Genomic DNA, 22,582 nt, shown 5'->3' with positions numbered 1-22,582 from the left:
GAGCAGCCAGGACTCACTTCAGGGTGAACCCTCAGCTTTGGAACTGTCTCTTTCTCTTTCCAGGGGAAATTCAGGCTGCATTCCCAACCCCAGGGCTGGCAGGGAGCATGGTCTGAAGGATGCACTTAGACATGGGGAGATCTCAGCAGGGATGTCAGTGAGGGCATTGCTGTCACAAGAGACCTCTCGTGCTGGTTTCTGTGGCTCCTGCTGACACCCAAGGCTTAGAGCAGACCCCCACTGCCCATGGAAAGGGATTTTTATGGCTGGGCTTCTCCAGCACCCACTCAGGACAGCCAGCTGCAAACATCCATTTGAAGCAGATCAGGGAGAGAGAGGGGAAACCCCAGCTCACCAAGAAAGGAGGCAGCAGCCAGATATCTGGGAAAGGCAGAGAAAAGGGCGTTTCATGATCAGGGGATGTACAGGTGATCACCCACCCTGCCTTGCCTGAACATTCCCATCCAACATGTGGACATGTACCAGAGGACATCACACAAATCCTCCTTTGGATGCAGAAGAAGTCACTCTGTGCTGCATACACAGATGCACCCACAGCATTTTGGGTGTACACCCACATGCTTCTGTGCACATGCACAACTTGCCCCAAAGTTGGTTTTTTTTGGTCTTTCCACCTTTGTCTACCCCCCAAACCGGGGACAGCAGAGCTCTGCAAGCCCTGCCCTGCTCATTTGGGTCTTGGAGACTGGAAAGGGTAAACTGGGACCAGAGGGGAGGGGGGGGGGCCTGAAAGCAAACTAATGATGGAAATGTCTCCTCCATGCCTGTGCCTTAATTAAATGCATGGAGAGGCTCGGGGAAGCACATCTGTTTTCAATCTGGAGCCCTTTGATGGCATCAAATGTTCTTTCCCCAGATCAGGGGGGATGGAAATTCAGGGCTGGCTGTGGCAGCTCGGAGCGCCGGCCGCCGGGAGCAGCGGCCTGAGGCGGCCCCGGCCCCGCACGGGCCCCGCTGTCCTGGGCACGGGCCGAGGGCTGTCACCTGTCCCCGGCCGCCGGGGCCACCGCGGCCACCACACCCTGTGTCACCGCTGTGCTGGCCGGCCGCAGCAGCCCCGACCGTGTCCTCAGGGCTTTTTGTTTGTTTTTTTCCCTTTCCTTCTGTTCTTTTCACTTTACTCCCCTATCGCTCTGTTTCTCACAGTTTTCCGCCGCACTTTTCCTTCCTCTTTCGCTGGTTTTTCCTCTTCCTTCCCTCTCTCCTGTTCGCACTTTCTCTCCCATTACCCTCGCTCACCTTTTCATCTGCATTTCTCATTTTCGCCGTTCCTCTCCTCGCTCGCTCACTCCCTCCCTCTCAGGGCCGCGTCCACCCTCCCCTCCAGGTGCAGCGCCGGCCCACAGTGGGGGCCCGCTCGGCTCCCCCCTCAGCCGCGGGGCCTGCGCCGCCACCCCCGGCCCGGTGCCACGTCCCGGCGGGGCCCCGCGGGCCGCCCTCCCCCGGGTGCCCGGAGCCGCCCCCGCCGTTTGAAGTGCGGGGCGGAGGGGAGGGAGGGGAGGGCAGCGCAGGGGCGGAGGGAGCGGAGCCGGCGGCAGCGGGGGCGGAGGGACGGGGCGCACCCGCCCCAGCGGCCCCACAGCCGCCCTGCGCCTCTCGGCCGGCGGCAGCTCCCCGCGCCGCCGCCCCGGCGCCCCGAGCCGGCCGCCGCCTCTCCCCTCCGGCATGTTTTAAGCCCGGCCCTGCCCGCTCCCCTTCGGGCTTCCCTACGCGCCGCTGCCGTCGGGTCCCGTCCCGCTCGCCCCGCTCCGCTCCTCGCTACTCCCCCCCCTGGAAGCGCCGGCGGCTGGGGGGGCGCGGGGGCGGTGGGCGCCCGCGGGGGGCGAGGGCAGAGCAGCCCCGCTCGGCACCATGGCGTCCAGCTATGCCCACGCCATGGACAGGCAGGCCCTGCTGCCCGCCCGCCTCGACGGCCCCGCCGGCCTGGACAATTTACAAGCCAAGAAGAACTTCTCCGTGAGTCACCTGCTGGACCTGGAGGAGGCGGGCGACATGGTGGCCGCCCAGGCGGAGGAGGGCGGCGGCGAGCCCGGCCGGAGCTTGTTGGAGTCCCCCGGGCTGACCAGCGGCAGCGACACCCCGCAGCAGGACAGTAAGTGCGGGGGCATCCTCCCCTTCCATCTCTCGCCGGGCCGGCTCCGAGGGGGCTCCGCTGGTGCTCAGCCCGGCTTCCCCCGCTCCCCGAGCCGCCCTTCCCCGCCGCGCAGGGAGCCCCGGCGGGCTCGGCACCGGCCGGAGTGTGATACCCTTGTTTTCCCGGCAAAGGGGCGACCTGCCCTTCGCCGCCGCGCCCGTCGGGTCCGGTGCCGTGGCTCCTGCACCCTGCGGGGAACCGGGGAGCAGGAGCGGGCCCGCGGGCTCGGCGCCCTCGTCCATGCCGTGCGAGGGCGCGCTGAGAACGGCGCTTGGCTGGACGGGGCAAGGCGCGGTAGGCGCTGAGCCTCCATCCATCCATCCCACCCATCCATCTATCCATCCGTCCATCCGGCCCGTCAGAGCGGGCACGGCGCCGTGCTTAGCGCGACACCGGGAGGCTGCTCAGGGGTCTGGATGGGGTCCGGACCATTGTCCGCTGCCCTGCCGGGAGCGCCGGGGCTCGCCAGCAGCCCGAGGGTGCGTGCGCGGCTCCCGAGTGCAGCCGCTCCCCCGAGCCCCGCTTCTTCCCGATCCGCACAGGACAAGACAGGGCAGGACGGGGGCCAGAGCGGTCTCTGAGTGCCCGTCCGGATCACTCCGAGCTCGCAGCTCGGGCAGCGGGATGGGCGCCGGCTTGCGCGGCGTTTTCCAAGCGCCGCATGTTATTTTCCAAGGGCAGCGCTGTCAGAAAGGCTGAGGGGGCTGTGCAGGGGCTGTGCATGGTCAGTAACCCCCCTTTAGCCGCTCTCTGTTAAAATAATTACATCCTCGGCCGTGGGGGTCCCGGCTGGCCGCGGCTGCGGACACGGGCTCGCTTCCGAGGGACCTTCCCGGGGAAAAAAGCAACCAAACAAAACGAGAAGCGAACGAAAATGCCAACTGCAATTTTCGTTCGCTTTTCGATTTTTTGATGGCTTGGTTTTCTGTGAGTTTTTTTTCCCCCCGCCGGAGCCGCCTCCGACACTCTTTTTTCCCCGTGGATCCGACGTGGTTTTCTCGGTATTCCGAAGGAAACCGAGCTGGGGAAGAGGGAAGCCTTGCCCAAGGCAGCCGCTCCTTGCAGAAGCGCCCGCGGGATGCCCGGGCTCGGCGCGGCCGGATGCGGTCCCGGCGGGGAGCATCCTCCCGGAGCGCTCGGAACGGAGCGAGCGGCTCCTCTGCCTCCCGAGAGCCGCATCCACCGCCGCTGCGACGGGGCTTAAAAATATTTCCTTCCCAGGACCCGAGAAGCTGCGATTTCTGACTCTAAAGGTGTGTATTTTAGCGGGGAAAACAGTGATTGTGGCTGCCGCGATTCAGCAACTTGTGCCGCTGGAGAATCCGCAAGATATCAAATGCAGACAATTTTTATTTTTTTTTACTTTTGCTCTGTACCCAATTTAGTTTATCATATTTTCTTTAGATTTATTCCTGATTTACTCCTGATCTTGCCCCTTGCCAACTACAAGCGTGGAAAAGGAGAACCGCGTTTCACCAATACTCACCTTGCTCTAAAAGGAAGGGAAAAAAACCCAAAAAAAGCTGTCCAAGGGCTTGTTTTCTAGCCAGCAATGCTGAGCAGGGACCAAACTACAGCTTCAAATAATTTAGAAATTCTCTGAACGCTGTAAAAGTTGTAATACCGTTGCGGTGAATTAGAAAGTTTTAGAAGTATTCTAAAGTAAGCAGCGACCGAAAAAAAAAGAAAGGGAGAGGAATAAATTCCACCAGGTTTATTGGGCAGAGCTGTCAACTGGGCTTTCTGGCTCTCTCATGGATGCATTTAGCACATCTCAGGAGTCTCTGTGCCTCAGTTTCCCTACCTGCTGTGTGTGCTCTGTGAAATGTGCAGTCCACGCAGGAAAGGGACTGTGCTGGAGCTGGAAGTGCAGCAGAGGTAGGAGCTTTTCTCGGTGAAAAATGAGAATTGGTTCAGTGGAAAAGCTAACACAGGGCTCAGTTATTCTCCTGTTTTTAAGTGAGAAGAGGTAAAAGCCGTTTGAAGAAATTGTGGATTTCTCAAGAATACGAAAAATGCTCTTCCAAACTGAAGGAAAATCAGCTGGTCTGCCACTGATTTTTATCCCAAACTGAAGTGAAAAACCAAATTATTGGTGCTGGTTTTGTAAACAAAAATTAAGATAAGTAGTTTGACACAGAAATTACAGAAGGTTTTATTTGGATGTTTGAGATTGAAGGAAATATTTCACCACTGTTTTATTTGAGAGAGGTTCAGGATAAAACATTTCTCTTATTAAAAAGAAAAAAAAAATTCCTGGGAGCAGCTGTGATTGTAATATTTGCAGGGAGAGCTGTCCGTGGGTTAAGGAGCTGAGTTTGCTGCAGAGCTGTCATTCTTACCAAGTTCACTTCAACTCGTAGCTCTGAACACCTTACCCTAAAAGCTGATAAACATCAGGGCAAACCTCCCTGCCTCTGCTGCTTGGCTGGGAGGGCTTTGCAATCCCACTTCCAATTTGTCACAAAATAACCTGTTAAGATAAAACCAACTCTCGCTGTGGTAGCGCAGCTTTTGCTAAGTCCGGCTAAAGCTGGGATGAAAATGCTGAGCTGAGGGGATCCCCCAAACTTCCCAGAAAGGGCAATGATCTCCTGTTGCTTTTGTGCCCTGTGAGGGTGACAGAAACCTGTCACTTGCCTGTGGGTTCCCAGAGCTTGTGGCTCTGGGGTAATTCTCAATTATTGTTTTTATTTTTTTTTTTTTCAGATGGGCATTTTTGACTTCTGCTTTTTTTTAATTTTTTTTGGTTGGTTTGTTTGAGGCTCGCTGTTGATGGCTCATAAAATGGTGTGGAGAAAGCATGAACAGCAGAAGAAAAATTGTTACGCTGGGATTTCTTTCGTAAGGAGTGAATAAAACATTCTTCAGTCCATTTCACGCTCAAGTTCTGTGTTTTGGGGTTTTTGCTGTCCTTTAATCTCTCTTCAGTATAACAGTGCTGGCGCTCAGGTGGCTGGCAGGTTATATCAGGCTGATTCCCAGTTAAAGCTGGGCACAGGCTGCCTGAGTCCCCCCCATGATATTTTTCCTGTCCCAGTGAGCATTGTGACCCCTCAGTGCTGCTGCTCCTTCTGAAGGAAATCCCAGAAAACTCTGCTGGGACAAGGTGAGTGAGTTCCCTGCTCAGGCAGAGCATCGCTGTGCCTGCAGCCCCTCTGCTCTGGCAGCAGATTGAAGGAAGGCTTTTTCAGCCTTCTCGCTCTTGGGTGATGGGGCCTGTCACCCCAGGATTTTGCACAGCTCAGAAATAGGTGTTATTTCAATAAAGAACTGGCAGATTGAGGGAGGGTTGAGCATGGCTGCTCACTGCAGCAGTGTTTGGAGCACTGTCTGGTTCAGGGAGCCGCCAGTCACAGGCTGCAAGGATGAGCTGGGGCAGAGATCTCTCCTTTGCTGCCTGGGCTTAAACCCTCTGACTGCTGCTCCTGGCTGTCTGAAACAGCATCCTGAGCTGGAGGACTTTGGGTCTGCTCCCACATGGCTATTCATTTCGCTTTAATTGCCTCTTTTTAATCAGAACAAGTGAGGTTGCTGCAGGAGTAAAAAGAGAGTGTCTAAGTCCTGAATTGTCTGTGCTCCTGTGCCTCCCCATCCTTCACCAAAAAAAAAAAATTGTAAAAAGAGATGGAAAAGCTCTGCCACTGCGTGGAAATGTGGAAAGCAATTCCTTGGGCTGCTGAGTTGCTGAGGATGAAGGTGAGAAGAAGCACCTGGGACATCTGCAGAGTTTTCTTTGGAAACCTCTGCTTTATCTCGGAGTATTGAGCATCTCTTTTGTTAGCAAACCACAGCACTTACTCCCCGAAAATGCTGAGTCCGTAGGCAGGGGATGTACAGCTGATAGATAGAGGAGGGGAAAATTGATTAAACCTTGGAGTTTTCTTCCTGTCTTGTCCTGCTGATGGACAGAGAGTCTTGGGGCAGCAGCTGGTGCTGGTGTCCCCAGGTTACAGCGCCGTGAGCCGGGGAAGCCGCCAGTGCCTCAGTCCCCACCAACAGCGGCAAATCTTCCTCAAGAAACACTCTCCAGAGCTCTCCTCTTCCAGAAACCGATGTAGGAAAAGCCAGGATCAGATCATTATTGTTTTTAAGGCGCTTGTTGTAAATGATCTGCGTGAAAAGCGCAGTTCTTGGTTGGCAGCATCTTTGCGCGCGTGCCGGTTTTACTGCGCGTATCCTCGAGGCTTTGAGGAGAGCTCGCTTGACTAAAGGTTGAGTAACAGATAACTAACACCAAGCAGTTGTTAGAAGTTTGAGTAACTCCTTTCCATTTATGTTCCTTGGGCATATCTATCTAATTTTGGCCTCAGGCTGGCAGATGCGTGGTTATTGCAGCGAGTATCGCGGTGTCAGACACTTTTCTTACATCCCTGAATCCTGCAGTTTGAAGTGGGAAAGTGTTTTGTGCTTGTTATGTGAATTTCTCCAGCTTCTGGACAAAGACAGAAGATGGAAATGTGGCTCTGCCACATATCTGGAGTCTTTAAAAAAAAAGGCACAAAGAAATAAACGAAAGTGGTCAAGGTACTGATATAAACAAAGTAAAAAGAGCCATGTGAATGTAGAGGGGGGAGCTGGCTCTGTTTGAGAGTGCTTTTCCTTTTGAGGGGTGAAAAGAAACTTCTATTTGTTTGTGAATTTCACTTTTTTTGATCATAATCAGTTTTGCTTCCTGGTTCTCATGGTCTCGTAATTTGCTGATGGTATTTGTGTTTTCAATCCATCCACTCATAGCTTCCAACTTTTTAATTTGAAAAAGATTTTGCCGAAGGTTTTTACTTTCCCTCCTTCCCCCCCTTAATGTAATGAAAACATTTCCATGAAAATTAGATTTTGAAATCTCTCATAAAACTGAAAGGTTTGGTCTAAACTGCTCGAACGCTTTTAATGAACATCAGCTTTCTGTCATCTGCACTGAGTTTCCACTGCTAGCCAGTCTATTTTCCATCTTTTTGATGATGTATAAAGCAGTGATTGCATGGGAAAATATTATCTCAGGGTTAATTTGTGCAGGCCTTACTCACACGAGTCACTGCATGTGATTCAATGAACCGCTTATGTGTGTGCCAGTTGATGAGTATTAGTGTTTGAAGACCTGACCAGCAGCCTTGAGTCATGCAAAAAAGGTCCTTTTTTTCGGCCAGTGGAGTATTTTGTGCGGGCATGGAGCGGTTTTGCGGTCTGCAGTTGGGAGCTCGATCTTTTTTCCTTAGCAGAAGTGGAGAATGCCTCAAAATCTGTGATCTGAAAGGAAAAGAGCAAGAGCACGGACGGAGGAAAAGCAGGAGGGGCTGGGAGAGTTGGGTCTTTCACAGGGCAGACACAGAATTACAGGGCTGTAATTCCTTCAAGGATGTATTTTTATTTTTCCTCCCGGTAACCGAGTTGACTCCCATGGTTTTTGACATCACCAGAATGACTTGATGGGATTATAGGTGTTTATTCCTGGTTGGGAGTTGTTTATGATATATTTAATCGTTTTTGAAACCCATATTAAGTAGCCCTGAGGGAGCTGTGTTCCTGCTGGGCCTCTGTTGCATAATGAAGTACATCACGAATATTTACCAAGTGTCACAGTATTCCAGCCTTGGGCCTCTGTTTCTGGGGAGGATGAATCACTGCACTGCTGCTTCCCCACCCTGCTTGCATTTCCTAAAGGAGCCTTGGATTTTGGGGCGGATTATGGAGATTTGAAGCGAGACTCAGCACAGTCTGGCTGGAGGAGCTGTTGTCCACGGCTCTGATGTTTGAACTGTCCTCTTGGCTTTACATGCAGGGCACAGAAAGGCTTCAGCTTCTGCTTGGGTGGTGGAGCAGGTTTTTAGTCTGGTTCCCCCAAGAAAAACCTGTTGTTTGGTCGCGGCATGTGGGAAATGTCTTCAGAACCTGCTGGCTGCTCTGGTGGGAGAGCAGACAGCTCCAAGGAGGGGTGAGATGGCAGTCTGGAGGGCATGGAGAAGGATGGCAGCAGTGCCTCCTCCTGAGGGGGAGATGCAGCACAAATCCAACCTCTCACCACCCACTGGAGATCTCTACAGAGGCTCTGTGTTACAGACTCAGTGGAAACTCACAGGTGTGGATGTAGCAGCCCTACAATGCAGGGATTTGTCCTTTGTCACCCTGTGTTGGGACAGTGTTCCCATTGTCCAGCACAGCTCCCAAAGCTCCTCAGCACCTCAGCTTTGATTGGTTGTATGGAATTCCAGAATGGTTTGGGTTGGAGGGGCCTTAAAGATCGTCCAGTTCCAACCCTGACACATTCCACCATCTCAGGGTGCTGCCAGCCCTGTCCAGCCTGTCCTTGGACACTCCCAGGATCCAGAGACAGCCACAGCTTCTCTGGGCAACCTGTGCAGGGCCTCACAGGGAAGAATTCCATCCATTTCATTCCTTAGCTGGAGATAATTTGAAGTTTTTCACGGCCCTGCTCACCTTTGCATTGTTAATATAGATTTGCCCTGGAAATCTGTGCTGTGTTCCTAATCCATGTTTCTTTTCCTGCCCTCTTGCTGATCCCTGGAAGATGCTGTGAGGTGGGGATGGGAGCTCAGCAGAGCTGCCCTGCCTCTCTGCTGGCGCTTTGGGGGCATCATTAAAGAGAAGTTCCTTTCCAGTGAGAGAGACTGGAGGATTCTGGCTGAGAAAGGAAGGGAGCAGTGGTGCTGAAGCTGAGGGCACCTCCTGCAGTGGAAAGCATCTGCAAGGTTGAGTCTGTGAAGGCCAAGAGAGGCCTGATGAGCAAGCCAGGGAGCATCCAATTCAGCTTACAGAGCGTTCTGGGCTCCTCTCTCACCTCCAGGGGCCGAGAAGAGGTTACAGCACAGTTTAAAGCACTGCCCCAGACAGTCTGGATTTCATACGTGCCCATGTGAAGGGAACGTTTGCCTTGGGGTGGCAGCCCAGGACATCCTGGTGCCTCGTGTTCCTGGAAGGGAAGGTTAGATGAGAGGCAAAGGGAGCCAGCTGCACTCTTAACAAATCACTACATCCTATTGCAGCATCCAGTTCATATTCCACCCAAATTTTCCCCCCATTCTGGCTAGAGAAATTTTCCTACAGGAGAAACTCCAGCCAGTCAGCAAGACTGCTGGGCAGGGCAAACATCCAAAGAGACGCTCGGGATCTGGCTGGGACCCTCTCCACGTCTTGATGAGCTGCTCAGGCAGCAAAACTGCTCTTGCACCAAGGGCTGGAACTCATCAGCAGCTTGGGGACACTGCTTCCTGCTCTGAGCCCACCAGCAGATGAAACTTCTCTGGCTTCCTTGACCAAAGCAAATCAAAGTTCTCTTGGTCCTGCCAGTCTGGGGCAAGAGGGAATTGCCAGCAGCAGCTGCTGAGTGGGCAGGCTTGGGAAAGGAGAATGGAATCAGGCTCTGGAGGGAGCAGCAGGGCACGGGGATCAAAGCAGGGTGCCTGGTGCTGATGGAGCAAGGGTGGGTGGCTGCAGAAGGCAGCAGCTTCCAGCCCTTCAGTGTAGGTGCTGGAGCAGTGAAGGTTGAGGATTTGAGCTCGTGGGGAGCCTGGAGTGGTCTGTCTGCTCTGGGCTTTGTTGTGCTGAGTGAGTGGTGGCAGAGCTGCAGCCGGTGTGCCAGCGAGGCCCTCAGACCTGCTCAGTGCCTCTGGAAATCATCTTCTTTTTTGGAAGTGTCACTAATACGATCCACATTTGTTTAAAGAAAAAAAAAAAACCAAACCAGGGATGCTTGCAGCTTTCAAAGAGCTGTCACTTCTCCCCGTGTCAGCTCAGCCGCGGCGGGGCTCGGTGGGGATGGATTGGACTTAAAAGGGAAAAGTGCCTGAGCCGTAACAGTGAAAACAGAGTGTTAATGCTCTGGGGCTGCTGCTGCAAAGGGCTGGCCCTGCTGGTGGCTCTGCAGGCAGCTCCTGTCCCCACCAGGCCTGGGCTGGTTTCCCTTCAAGCTTTAGAGCCCTCTCCCTGCCTTGTGGCCCGAAGTGCCGGCAGCGCTCCGTGCTCATCGTCCTGCCTGCAGCATCACCTGTACCATGGGTGGAGGGCACACAGCAGGGCTTTGTGAATCCAGCACAGAGCTCCTGCTCAGGGTGGATGGTCCCTGTGGACCAGGAAGGCTGCAGGCCAGGCTGTGTACCCCCATCAAGCTTTAGAGCCCTCTCCCTGCCTTGTGGCCCGAAGTGCCGGCAGCGCTCCGTGCTCATCGTCCTGCCTGCAGCATCACCTGTACCCTGGGTGGAGGGCACAGAGCAGGGGTTTGTGAATCCAGCACAGAGCTCCTGCTCAGGGTGGATGGTCCCTGTGGACCAGGAAGGCTGCAGACCAGGCTGTGTCCCAGGGAAGGCTGGCTGTAGGCACAGGCTGCTAGCGCTGCCCGTCCAGCGCTGAGTACTTGAGCTTGTCAGAGGAAATGTGTTGGTGATTTCACACTCAGGGAGAGGAAAAAGCTCTCAAGCCAAGCTCTGCATCCTGCTGCCTTTACTGTGACTGCTGATGGGACTCTGTCCATGTCTGTCCGTGGGAGCTGAGGTGAGGGTGGAAGTGCAGTGTGGGTTTGATGCACACGCAGCAGGCAGCCCCTGGAGGAGGGTGTTTGCTCCGTGTTCCCCAGGCAAGGAGAGCTGCTCCATTTGGGACAACTGCAGGGCAGGTTTTTAGGGTCGAGTGTGTGCTGGTGCTGGAGCAGCCTGCCCAGAAAAGGCTTGCACTCAAAATCTCAGTTGTAACAGAAGGGATTTTCTCCCTCCAAATATCAGGCCAGATGACCCAGCCTGTCGTTTGTTGCTCAAATGCACCTTTGTGTGTTGGCCACAGAATCTTGAGGTCTGTTTTACTTTATACTCACTGCCATAACTTGACCAGGATTACCTTGCCATGCCTCAGTTTTCCTCCCAATATAACTGGGTACAACCCTGAGCCCTAGTGAGGGGCTTTGGAATTTTCTGGCTATATATGTTATGTAACAGCAGTTTGGGAAGATTCTCCTCCTTCTGCACCATCCCCAGCAAACTGCTATTCCATCTGCTTGTCTTTTGTGGAGTTAGCATTGAGAATATCCCCTTCCAAGACCTGGAGCAACCTCAGCAAGGTTTATTCCTGCAGGGAACTCAACCTGGTGCTGCTGAGTGCACCCCATGCCCTTGGGGCCAGAGCTGTTTGCTGTGTGCACCCACCCATGGGCTGGCATGGCTTTTCAGGTTTAGATTCTTTACACGTGGATGTGAATCTCCTGAACATCTTGGGGTGCCTGGGCTCTCCACAAGCCCAAGGGGTGCAAGGAGCAGCACGTGCTGATCAGCTGGAAGGTCCCTGGAGTGTTTGGTGGCAGGCACTGAAATTCCCAGCGGCTGCTTGGGATGGTCACACTCTTTTTCTTGGCTACAGCCTGCTCTTGAGTGTTTGGCCAAAAAGGATCGTTACTGAGAGTTTGTTTCATTTGGAAAACTTCTGATACGTGTCATGGAAACTAGGAGGACTGCTCAGGAATAAGTGCTTGCAGCACTATGCTTGTTTGTGATTTGTTTTTCATTGTTTCCCCTCAAAAATTTTTTTTTTAAAAAATCAACTAATCAGTAAAAAGAAACAATCACCTGTGATTTAGGAGAAGGATCTCTCATTGTAAATAATAAATTAGTGTCAGGAGACCAGGCAGACAGAATGGTTGATGAATATCCTGCAGGCTGAAAGTTGTTTATCAAGCCTGTTTGAAGACTTATGACTAACAAGCTCATTTACAGAGCTTGGAGTCTGTTCATGAGCCATTCTCCAGCTGGGAGGATGTGGGAATCATCAGAAAATGTATTCACAAGTTACTCGATCATTTAAAAAAACCATCAAACAAACAAAGAATGGTTTTTGGAAGGGAACTGTAAATTCCTCTTCCCCCCCCACTGAGGCATTCCCGTTAGGAAAATGCAGGGCCTGGAGAAGAATGCAGAGCCCCAGTTGCTCACTAATGACCTATTTTGGTGCAGAGCCTCCTGCCCAGTGCCCTGGCACCACCAGGGCCTCCAGCTGGGGGGGAGCCCTGGCAGGGTGGATCCCTCTCCTCTCCACCACTGATTCCCAGTGGAGAAGTTGGGGGAGAGGCTGCCCATGCTCCTCTGGTGAGATCACAGAGGTTTGCCCATGTCACAGTGCAGCGTTTCTCCCTGGACAGGAGGGCAGGATGGGATCTGGGATGAACTGGGAGCACAGAGGCTCCCTTGGAGCGCTGTGCATCCATGCCTTTTGCAAAATCTGCTTGTCTGGCCTTGGACCAGCTCTGCTGCTCAGTGCAGAACACCACATCTTTATGAGAGGCAGATGTTTTTCACCCCCAGCATGTCCTACAGCTTGGCCTCGTTTGTGGGGCATCCTCTCCCTGCGCTGGGGAGGGCTCCAGGTGGGCTCTGTGTGCCAAGAAGGTGCAAACTGAGTAAAAAAGAGTCCAGAGAAAAGCTAAACAGAGCTCTGGCTCCAGTTTGGAAGGAAAGAAGAGGTGCTCAGGCTCAAGTAAAAACTGAATTCCAAGCCCACCTACTGCCATTGCAGATGTGAGGCAGTAGGGAAATCCTCCCAAGTCTAGAGAGGGTAGGGAAGCTTTGGAAGAGATTTCCTTGGAAGGAAACCTTGTTGAGACTTCAGTCACAGATCTGATGGAGACAAGCAAGGAATAAACAGCATACAGCTCATCCTACCTTGGGAAGGGAATCCTCCCAAGTGTCAGAGGCTGTGTGACTTTAGTAGGAACTTGTTTAACAGAGGCTCTGTTAGAGTGCTGTGGATCCTGTGGCTGTGACTGCCAAATCCACATTTCTGTGACTTTCTAGGTAGAAGCCTTTCTCCCCCCTGCCTTTAATCCATCAGAGAAAGGTGGAATGAGAGCCAATGGCTGTGAGCAAAAGCCAGACGTGCATTCAGAGGAGGTAGGAAATGCATTTTTTAGCTGTGAGATGCTGTGTAATCACTAGAAATAACTCCAAAGGAGAGCGCTGGCTGCTGCATCCATGAATGCCTGGAAGCCCATTTGGAAGAGCAGCTTTTGTCAGCCATGAGTTATTGGTCTCACCAGTGGGGTAACTGGGTGAAATGCTGTGGCTGAGTCTCACACAGACACTGAAGAGCTCAGCTCGGGCTGCAGGCATGTTCCTGCCAGGAAACCAGAGCACAGGACCAGATGGAGAGCACAGATCGCCACTTGGTACGAGTCTGTTTACAGGCCTGAACCAAAACATAGCAAGAAACACAACAGGAAAGCAATGTCCTCATCTCAGATCATAACTCAGGCCCTTATGTGAACCAGCTGCCTCACATTTATGGGACAATCCCAAATCTCCAAAATCCCAAATCTCCAAAATCTCTCTATTAGGAATAACAGAGATAGGAAAACTTGTGAAGGGCAAACATCAGCCCTGCAGTTGGGAATAGCCCAGCTTTCTCTTGTATTTCAGGAGCTCTTTGGAGTTTACTGCAGCTTTGAAGGCAGCAGGCTGTTGTGTGTGATTTCTGCTATTTCTGGCCAGCTTGAGGCTCTGAGTGAGCAGTGTCTCCTGTAGCTGCATCCCTGCCAGCTTTGGGAAAAATGAGGAAAACAGGGAGAGCTGCAAATGTCATCAGTGCTGGGAAGAGGGATAAACGTGCTCAGCATCCTCGTGGGACAGAGCATCTCTGAAGTGGTGGGGTGAGCTCCCTGGGGTGGGTGTGCAGGGCTGGCACCAAGGGAAGGCAGCAGAAGGGTTTGCAGGGTTGGGATGATCAGAGCAGTCCCCCATCCCTTGCATCCACACCCCACGGTGCATTCAGTTGTCACCAGCAGGGAGAGAGCTGCTGAACCAGGAATGCCCAAAGAGCTGCAGAAATGCAGCTCTTCCAGGAAGGTTCATGAAACAAAGACCTCATGGTTGGTTCTCTGCTCCATCACTGAGCCCATGGAAATGGGAGCCTTTCTCCACCTGGCTGGAGTGGTCATTTTCCAGCCCCACAGCTCAGTGTTTGTGGATATGTGGTCATGGATGTGCTGCTGGCCAAGGAGTGTGGAGCTGTGGAGGTTTCCAAATGTGCTCTGTTCCTAGAAGGGACATGGAGTATGAAGTGTGCCGAGAAATGGTTTGGCAATGGTTTGGTTTGGAGTTTGCACTTTTCTTCAGTGTGATTAATAACGGGGATGTGGGGGGAAGATCCAAATCATCCCACTGCTCTAAAGGCTTTGCTGGGCTGGGCCATGTTCAAACCTCAGTCTGAGTGGGAAAAGCCAGGTGGTCTCTGAATGTGTCCCAGATCCTCCAAGCAGGATCCAAGGTTCTGAGTCTATCCTGGTGCCTCCCTAAGCACATGAGACCTGCCCCAGGCACAGCTGTGGCTGCAGCTCCAGGCTGTTTGGTGCCACCACGTAGTGCCCACACACATCCTGTCACCTGTCACAGCTGAGACAGGGGCTAAAAAATGCATTTCCCTGGGAGAATCCTGTCTGTGCTGCAGAGACCACCATCATCTTTGCCCAGGTCCTTCTGACAACATCCCACCTTGATGATCAGGAGGTACCACAAGGCAGGAGTGGGAATAGGATCATCCTTAACTCTCTGTGACATTGATGGATTTTGCTGCAGGATGTGCACTGGCTGTTAATTCTGTTTTGGGGCATCTTCTTTGTAAAGAGAGAAGTCTTTGCACACCTGGTGTGCAAGAGAGAGGTGGGTACCTCCTGCAGAAAATGTCAACCCTGGCCTGGGCCAGTCCTGTTGCTTGTTTTGAGAGGGTTGAGATGATGCTGAGCCCACTGGAGTCAGGGAGGTTGTAATTATCTGGCAGCAGAAGCTGCTGGGGAGGCAGCTCTGCTCTGTCCTCTAACAGTGTTGACAGTCACAAGAGCCAAAGTGAAGGGGACTTTCCTACCTAAAAATGTAGCCTGGCACTTCTCAAGTGAATTGCTTCTGCATCAAGAAATGCAGATCCTATTCAAATGCAGCAGGCAGAGTACTCCTGTCAGTTCTGGCTGGATAGGGGAAGCCTTCTCCAAATTAAAGCAATTATGGAGAAAGCAGCTGCTTTGGGCAAATACTTTGTTTCTGTGTTTCATTTAAAAGCATCATCTAAGTTGCAGGAGAGAGAAAAAAAAAAGAGATTTTATAACCCTCCGAAAGGCAGGGTATCTCTTAGTTGGAAATCTCCTTTTTTCTCCTAGAGACACTGGTTAAACTTTTGAAGCCCTGAAGAAGTCAGCTCTGAACAGGCTTTTAAAACAGAGAGCTGAGAGCCATCGTTTGGTGCCAGTGCTGAGGGAGGGATGGGGCTGCTGGAGCTGTGGGGAGGTGCAGAAGGGTTTCTCTGTCATTCTGTTGCCATTCTCTGTTATTCTGGTGCCATCTACTGGCCCAAGCCCACACGAAGGTCCGTGGCAGCGGGGACTGGAGCACGGATGGCCGGGGTGGGGTGGCCAATGTGCCCCCAGGAGCAGGGGCTGCATTCCCTCCCTGCAGGGCACACAGGCACAGTTGGTGCTGCACTCCCCATGGTCTCCAGCTCTGCTTCCTCCACGACTAATAGTTAAAAACACCAAAATCTGGAGCTTGGTCTGCTCAGTCAGCTCCTCCACTCCTGGTCTTACCAGGAAGGTGAGAGGGGGTTATGTGGAGGTGGCAATGCTGCTCCTGCCACTGTGCACCTCCAGGGATGCCCACCTGGGCTGAGCTCTGCTGGCATCTTCCTTTGTTTTGTTAGAGCAGCAGGGTGAGACTCTGGGTGCTTGTGTCTTGTAAAAGTTTGGGCTCACCCAGCTGCTTGGTCTTGGCTGCTGACATTAATAATCCTCTTTCCTTTTTTCAAGCCACCAGGTTTTCAAAAAACTAACAGGAGCTGAATTACCTTCACGATTTCTGTTCAAATGGTCGAAACATGGTTGAAGTTGGCCAATTCCTCAAAAACTGCTGTGAGATCAGAGGCAAAGAGCACATTGCACTATAAGCATTTCCTCTTGTGAGCCAGCTGGGAGAGCTGGGCTGCCCTTCTGGAAGGCACCTTGAGGGATTTGGGATTTGAGGGCACAATCCAAAACACCCATCTCCTGTGGGGGGCTGATCTGAGCTCTGCCCCATGGCTTCCTCCCCATCCCTGCCTGTCTCCTGCTTGCCACACACTGCAGGCTGGCCTTGCTGTGCTGGTGGCCAGGCCAGCCCCGTGTGGCAGGTCCCTGAGGAGAGGATGTCCCCTTTCTTTCTCTGTTGTGGCTGCTTCAAAGGACCAAGGCACATCCTCGGCTCGCTTCGCTCCAGCGTGGCAAGCTGGGCCTTGAGCAAGGCACAGGGAGCACAGGAAGCCAGGAGACAGGAACAGATCTTTGATGGGGTTTTCCAGCAGCTTTTCCCTCTCTTTGGATTTTGCAGTTTAAGGGCAAGAAGCACAGCAGGAGATGGTGCAGGAGCAGCATCTCTGTTCTGGCCAACAGGAGGCATTTCTCCTCCTCTAACCCCTGTGGTTATTGTCATTTGCAACTTTTAAAGTGTTTGGGTTTCAAGCCTTTGACATTTATTTCCTTATTTCCTCTATTTCCTTATTTCCTCTGATGATTTGAGAGAAGTCAAAGCTCTTTCTATGTGAAAACGGGAAGCGTGGGAGTAGGTGAAGGTGAGGCAGGCTGGTCCCAGTAACACCCCAAAGCTGTCTGGGCAGTCACAGGGATTTGGTGTTGTTTTGGGGCAGCCTGGCCTGTTTCAGCCAGTGCTGGTGGAGCTCTGGGGCAGATCTGTGATTAGGGTGGCCATGGGCACCCTTCTTTCTGGGGGAGCTCAGCAGCAGGGCTCCCGAGCCAGGCAGTGAGGATGAAACACCTGATTTTGGCCATAGGCTAGCAGGGAACCAGGAAAGTGTATAACCCCTGCCCAGGACTGAGGGTTTTGGTATTTTATCTGTGCCCAGGGGGTGGATTCCATAAAACTGCCAGAGTGCCTAGGAAACAAATGTCTGACCAACAGAAGAGGTTTGTGGGAGAAATCTGTAGGGTGTATCACAGCCTGGGCTCAGCAAGCAAGAGGACTTGAAGTCAGCTGTGCATAAATTATAATCTTTGGGAGTACTTCAGCTCTCCTGTTAGCCAGAACCAAATGTAATATTTGTTTTTGTAACTCATCCATCCTTCATCGGGGATGAGTTTTCCAGCTCAAAAGGAGATTTTCATCTCCAGCTCCTGTAGTGCTCCTAATGCTGGGACCTGATTAGGTTGAAATACAACTTGGGTTTACTTTGTGTGGAGACTTGGGGCTTTGTTCCTGTTGGTTTTCATTCAGGGGGGTGTCTCTGTTCATCAGGGGGCACTTGAGCTACGTGCTGAGTGAAAGCAGGGTGTGAGCTGGGAGGGCAGGATCCGTGTCAGGCTCCTTCCCATCAGAGCTTGGGAAATAAAACAGGATTCCAGGACACCCACTTGATCATCTTGGCTTGGGAGAGTAAATTTAAAAAGCTTTTTTTTTTCCCCTAAAGGACTCCAAGGTTTGCCTTCCAGGCTCTGCCCTATAGAAATTTCCATCTGACTTGTGAACTGGGAAATGGCTGAGATTTTCCTGTGCATTTTCTAAAGTCGGGCATTTCAGCCTTTAGCTCTGTGCCTGACTGGTAGTGCCTAGAGCAACACCTGCCTCTGCAGGTGGATTTAGCTGATAAACTTCAGCCATTAAAACAAAACAGCTGACTAATGACAGGCTGTGGTGTTTGTGAGAGTCCTCAGGACAAGGTGAGAGATGAGAATCTGACCCCGACTTCTCAGAAGGCCGATTTATTATTTTATGATATATTATATTATATTATATTATATTATATTATATTATATTATATTATATTATATTATATTATATTATATTATATTATATTATATTATATTATATTATATTATATTATATTATATTATATTATATTATATTGTATTGTATTGTATTGTATTGTATTATATTGTATTATATTATATTATATTATATTATATTATATTATATTATATTATATTATATTATATTATATTATATTATATTATATTATATTATATTATATTATATTATATTATATTAATGCTGTACTAAAACTATACTAAAGAAAGAGAGAGGATACATCAGAAGTCTAGCAAGAATGATAAAGAAAGCTCGTGACTGAGCTGATAGTGATTGGTCATTAATTTAAAACAATTCACATTAATTTAAAGCAATCAAACATTCACCTGTTGGTAAACAAGGTCCAAGCCACATTCCAAAGCAGCAAACACAGGAGCAGCAATCAGATAATTATTGTTTTCATTCCTCTCTGAGGCTTCTCAGCTTCCCAGGAGAAAATCCTGGGCAAAGAGGATTTTTCAGAAAATATCATGGTGACAACAGGCCATTGCTTCCAGGATGCCTGGTTCACTAAACAGAGAACCCAGAGCCTTTATGGGAAGACTGTCACTACCTGAATGTGTCATGCTGGCATAGCAAGAGCAAAGCTCAGTCTCAGCATTGCTTGAAGGATTGTGGCTTTTAATTATCTATATGATTTTTATTTTAGGCTTCAGATTCTGGGGTCGTGTTAAAACCTGGGATGACAAAAGCACAACTCTGTCAGTGTGTGTATGGTGGGAGGATGAGACTCAGCCAGCTTTAAGATTAGAAAGGAGCAGAGAATGCAGTGAGAGGAGGCACAGGCAGTCTGGAGCCTGTAGCACAGTTCTGGGAGGATCCAGGATGCGTGAATATTTAGGTTGGTCCTGCTGTGCATGAACAGCTCTGAGTGGCACAGCCTTGGCAAAGCTCTCCCCTGTCCCCAGCCCAGTAAGACACGCTGAATTTGAAGCCAGGTGACAATTGCTGGCCTTGCAGGGGTTCACTGGTGCAGGCTGGGTTTTACAGGCTGCAGCTGCCTGCAAAAAGGATTCGTTTTCCCCTTTCTTTTCTGTTGGTGCTGCACAAGTCCTGTGGATGGCTAAACCTCCTTCTAGGACAAGGTAGACAAAGGGTATCTACTCAAGAAATCCCTGTCTCTGGGGAATGAAACAGAAAAGCTTTTGCCAACAGAGGGACGGGGATGTTTTACAGCTCACCGAGCAGGCTCCAGGTTTGTGGCAGGAAAACATAGCTCAGGCTGACCTCTCTGGAGCCCCCTTTGAGAGCCAGGGTGGAGACTGTTTCTGGACTGTTTCTGGACTGTCACTTTTTCCAGGTCAACTAAAGATAGCCCTGGAGCAGTGCAGACAGCCAGTGATGGCCTTTCCCTTCCCAGGCATGCTCTCTCGCTCTGCAAGCACACAGCATTCATCCTGAGAAACACCAGCAGGGATTCCCAGCTCTGAGCTCTCCTTTGCCAGAGCCTGGGTGGAGAAAAGCTTGAGGGCCTGAGGAGTTTGGTGGCAGAGCTCTTTCCTCCTGCTGGGGAGGTAGGAATAATCCAGGGACAGGGAAGGGAGGCTGCCTTTTGTCCTGGCTTGTGGCTGAGTTGTGCAGGATCAAGAGGTGATGGAGCTCCTGAACTTCCACACTGCTGACCTCAGGCTATCCTAGCTGACCATCCAGCCTGGAGGAATGGGATGCTTCCCTCATATTCCTCCTTAACTTAATGAGCTGTGGGGAGAATGAGTTCAGGGTCTTTTTGTAGCCTGCTTAGAGTTTAGCAGCCATAGCTTAGCAAACCCCTTGCAAAAACCAGCTTGCCCTGTGGCTGAGCTTGCCAGCGAGCTGGAGAGCTGGGCAGAGGGAGATGAGCAGTCCCAAAGCAGGCAGCAGCCTCCTGAGAAGGGGCAGGAAGTGCTGAATTCCCAATCCCCCCTGCTGAACCAGCAGCTCGTGCCGAGCATTGTCGCCGAGCGCCTTCGCAGCGTTTTATGGGGAATAATCTGTTGTCATCAAAGCCCATGGCAAATTCCATACTTTCTGCAGCTGATGCTAAATAGGTCTTTTGAAGGTTGTAATTTCTCGTTTAACTGATGCCAGTTGTGAATACTTTGTGTTGAGGAATAACCCCTTAGTGCCAAGTAAAATACAGTGGAAGTCTGTGGCGTGTTTTTCAGCGTATTGTTAGTTACAGCCCTCCTGACAGAGCACATTCTATGCTGAAGATAAATGCTTGGGAGTCTCTTGCCAATTTATGTCCAAAAGGGCTTTTCTTGGATGTCCTCCCTTCTGTGGAAAATGCTTTTCTGTTTTTCCAGCAAACATTTAATGAGCCGTGCTTAAAAGAAAAAGAGAGTCTATTTCAGGACCAGCCCGTGGTGCTTTAGTTCTCTCCCAGCTGGTTTGGGCTTCTTTGGGTGCTCTGATCTCTGTTACACCATGCTGCATGGCTTTGTGGAGCAATTTGCATCTTCCAGGACCTGCATGGGGGATGTTTCAGTGCACCCAGCACCGCTCTGGAGTGTCCCTTGTGCCTGGGATGGAAGGACATTTGCAGCTGACCTGTACCAGAAAACCCAGGCTCTGTCCAGGTTGCACGTACAGCTGTTGGCACATCGGGAATTTCCATTAAGGAATTGAATTCAATTTCTGTGACCACAGGGGAGCCTGGAGGGTTGGTGTGAGTGTGCTGGGCTGTGGGGCCACTTGGAGGATGTGCCCACAGGCATCTGGGCTAGTGGTGCCCCATGGCCAGGAGCCTCTGGTTGCTCACAGCTTGGTTCCAGCTCAGCTTGTCCAGCGCCTGGCTGGGCCCTGAGGATGCCCAGAGAGGGCATTCAGCTGGCTAGCCTGGTCTGGGAGATGTGTGGAGAGCTGCATGAAGAAGAGGGAGAGGGAAGAGGGTTCCTCTGACAGGGAAGCACCTGCACACTTGCCCACAGGACCAGAGGTTGGCCGAATGAAGTTGAAGGCTCTTGAGGTTTCTGTGAGCAGCCAGGAGCAGCTGAGCTTTCTTTCCTAGGGATGAGGTGGTTTCAGAAATCCCCTTGAGGGATGCTGCAGTGAAGCAGAGAGAGAGCCCATCCCATGGTATCAGTTTCTCTAGATTGGGATTGAAGGCACTTGAGGTGTTAGTTCATGTTTGTACTCAAGTGTTTTATTATTTCTTATCAGTGAAAGTCTCACAAACGTGAGTTCTGCAGCTTTTCATTAGAAGGCACAAAATGGCTCACAATCTCTTGTTACAAGGTCTTTTAAGTCTAAACTATCCAATTAAGAACTGATACTTAGACTATTTTCCCTTCTAACCCAATAACTGATCACTCAAAGCCCACAATGCAGACTTCTCTGCCCAATTACAAAACACCACTCAAACCCATGGGGAAGAAGGAAGAAGGTAAAGAAGAACAACCTGCCCCCACCCTCAAACCTCCACCTTGCTTCATATTTATTTCTCTATTCTGAAACCCCAAACTTTAAGTTTTCCATCCTGTGATATTACACACTTCTAACCAACTACACACTCACAATCCCAGTGCTGTCTATCAATTTTGGAAGCCTTCTTCACAGCCTCAGGCCAAATGCAGTGTTCTCTTGTGGGTCTGTGCCTTTAAGCACAGAAAGTTTACAATTCTCAGCATCCAGGGTTCCAACACCATGGGTGGTTCTGTCCAAATCTGTCTGAATCCCAGGTGTGGGGTCAGTAGTCAGCGAGGCAGTGCAGCAGGGGGGGGATCTGAGGCTCTGTGCCCTGCTGGCACTGGCAGTGGCTGGGAAATTGGGAAATGGGGCTGCAGGACTCACCAGCACCCCAGCTCTCACTTCTATATACAGCTGAAATGAAACAGCTGCTCTGTGTGCCTTTATACCACACACTGAAAGTGCTTTCATTACTTGCTGTTACTTTATTTTCTGTGCTGTGAAGGTAATGCCAGTGCATCCCACTTGTGATTTGTTTGGATTGATCTTATTGAAATCACACTTTTATTTATTTGTTTTATTGAGTTGCTTTTTGTCTGCGCCCCACTTAAGCACGGGGCTGCTGGATGTGTTATGAACAAAGAGACAGTTGGCAGTGCACCTCTACTCCAGGGCCATATGGAATTTTCATGTGCTTTTTGCTTTGAGGACCTCTGAGGATGGAGAAATCTGTGTGACCCACACTAATCACCCCTGCAGTCTTGAATCTGGTGGAAGGTAATTTGCTCATTTCAGGGCAGCTTTGATGTGGATGGGTTTAAATCTGCACTTCTATATGGTGTTGGACATGGCCCTGAGGCTAGGTTCTCTCTAAATATTCTCATTGTTTTTCCAGTGAAAAACATCACCTAACTCCCAAAGGTTTTGCTGAGTAGTATTTTTTTATTATTTGGAGAACAATTTTTTTTTCTACATTTCCATTGCAAATCATATTCACGTATCAGTGTTTCTTGGCTTAAAAATACTCGACTTACTTTATTTTTACTTTAGTTGTTAGCAAAAAATATTTAATGAAATAATCATTTTGCCAGAGTGTTGATAAAGAAAATCTAAGATGTCGTCCTGCGTGTGTGGAGAAATCTGTTTTAAAACTTCTCATTAAACATAATGGCATTTCTGGACATGAGTAACACAAGGAAGTTTGAAAAAATGC

The 22,582-nt window shown here is 50.8% G+C and overlaps 1 protein-coding gene across 2 annotated transcripts in view; it reads left to right on the top strand.

The window, feature by feature from the left end:
- The first annotated feature begins 1,872 nt into the window (after nt 1-1,872).
- The window catches only part of PRRX1 (paired related homeobox 1), a 38,481-nt gene continuing 17,771 nt past the window's right edge, over nt 1,873-22,582 (top strand). For both annotated transcript variants that reach the window (XM_058030006.1, XM_058030007.1), the window contains exon 1: nt 1,873-2,113. In XM_058030006.1, coding sequence (XP_057885989.1) covers nt 1,873-2,113 — 241 coding nt within the window. The remainder of the gene's footprint in view (nt 2,114-22,582) is intronic.

This window comes from Melospiza georgiana, chromosome 9 (assembly GCF_028018845.1).
Source record: "Melospiza georgiana isolate bMelGeo1 chromosome 9, bMelGeo1.pri, whole genome shotgun sequence".
In the NCBI taxonomy this organism is placed as follows: Eukaryota; Metazoa; Chordata; class Aves; order Passeriformes; family Passerellidae; genus Melospiza; species Melospiza georgiana.
Note: the sequence above shows the minus strand (reverse complement) of the source record. Positions and strands in the feature narration are given on the sequence as shown.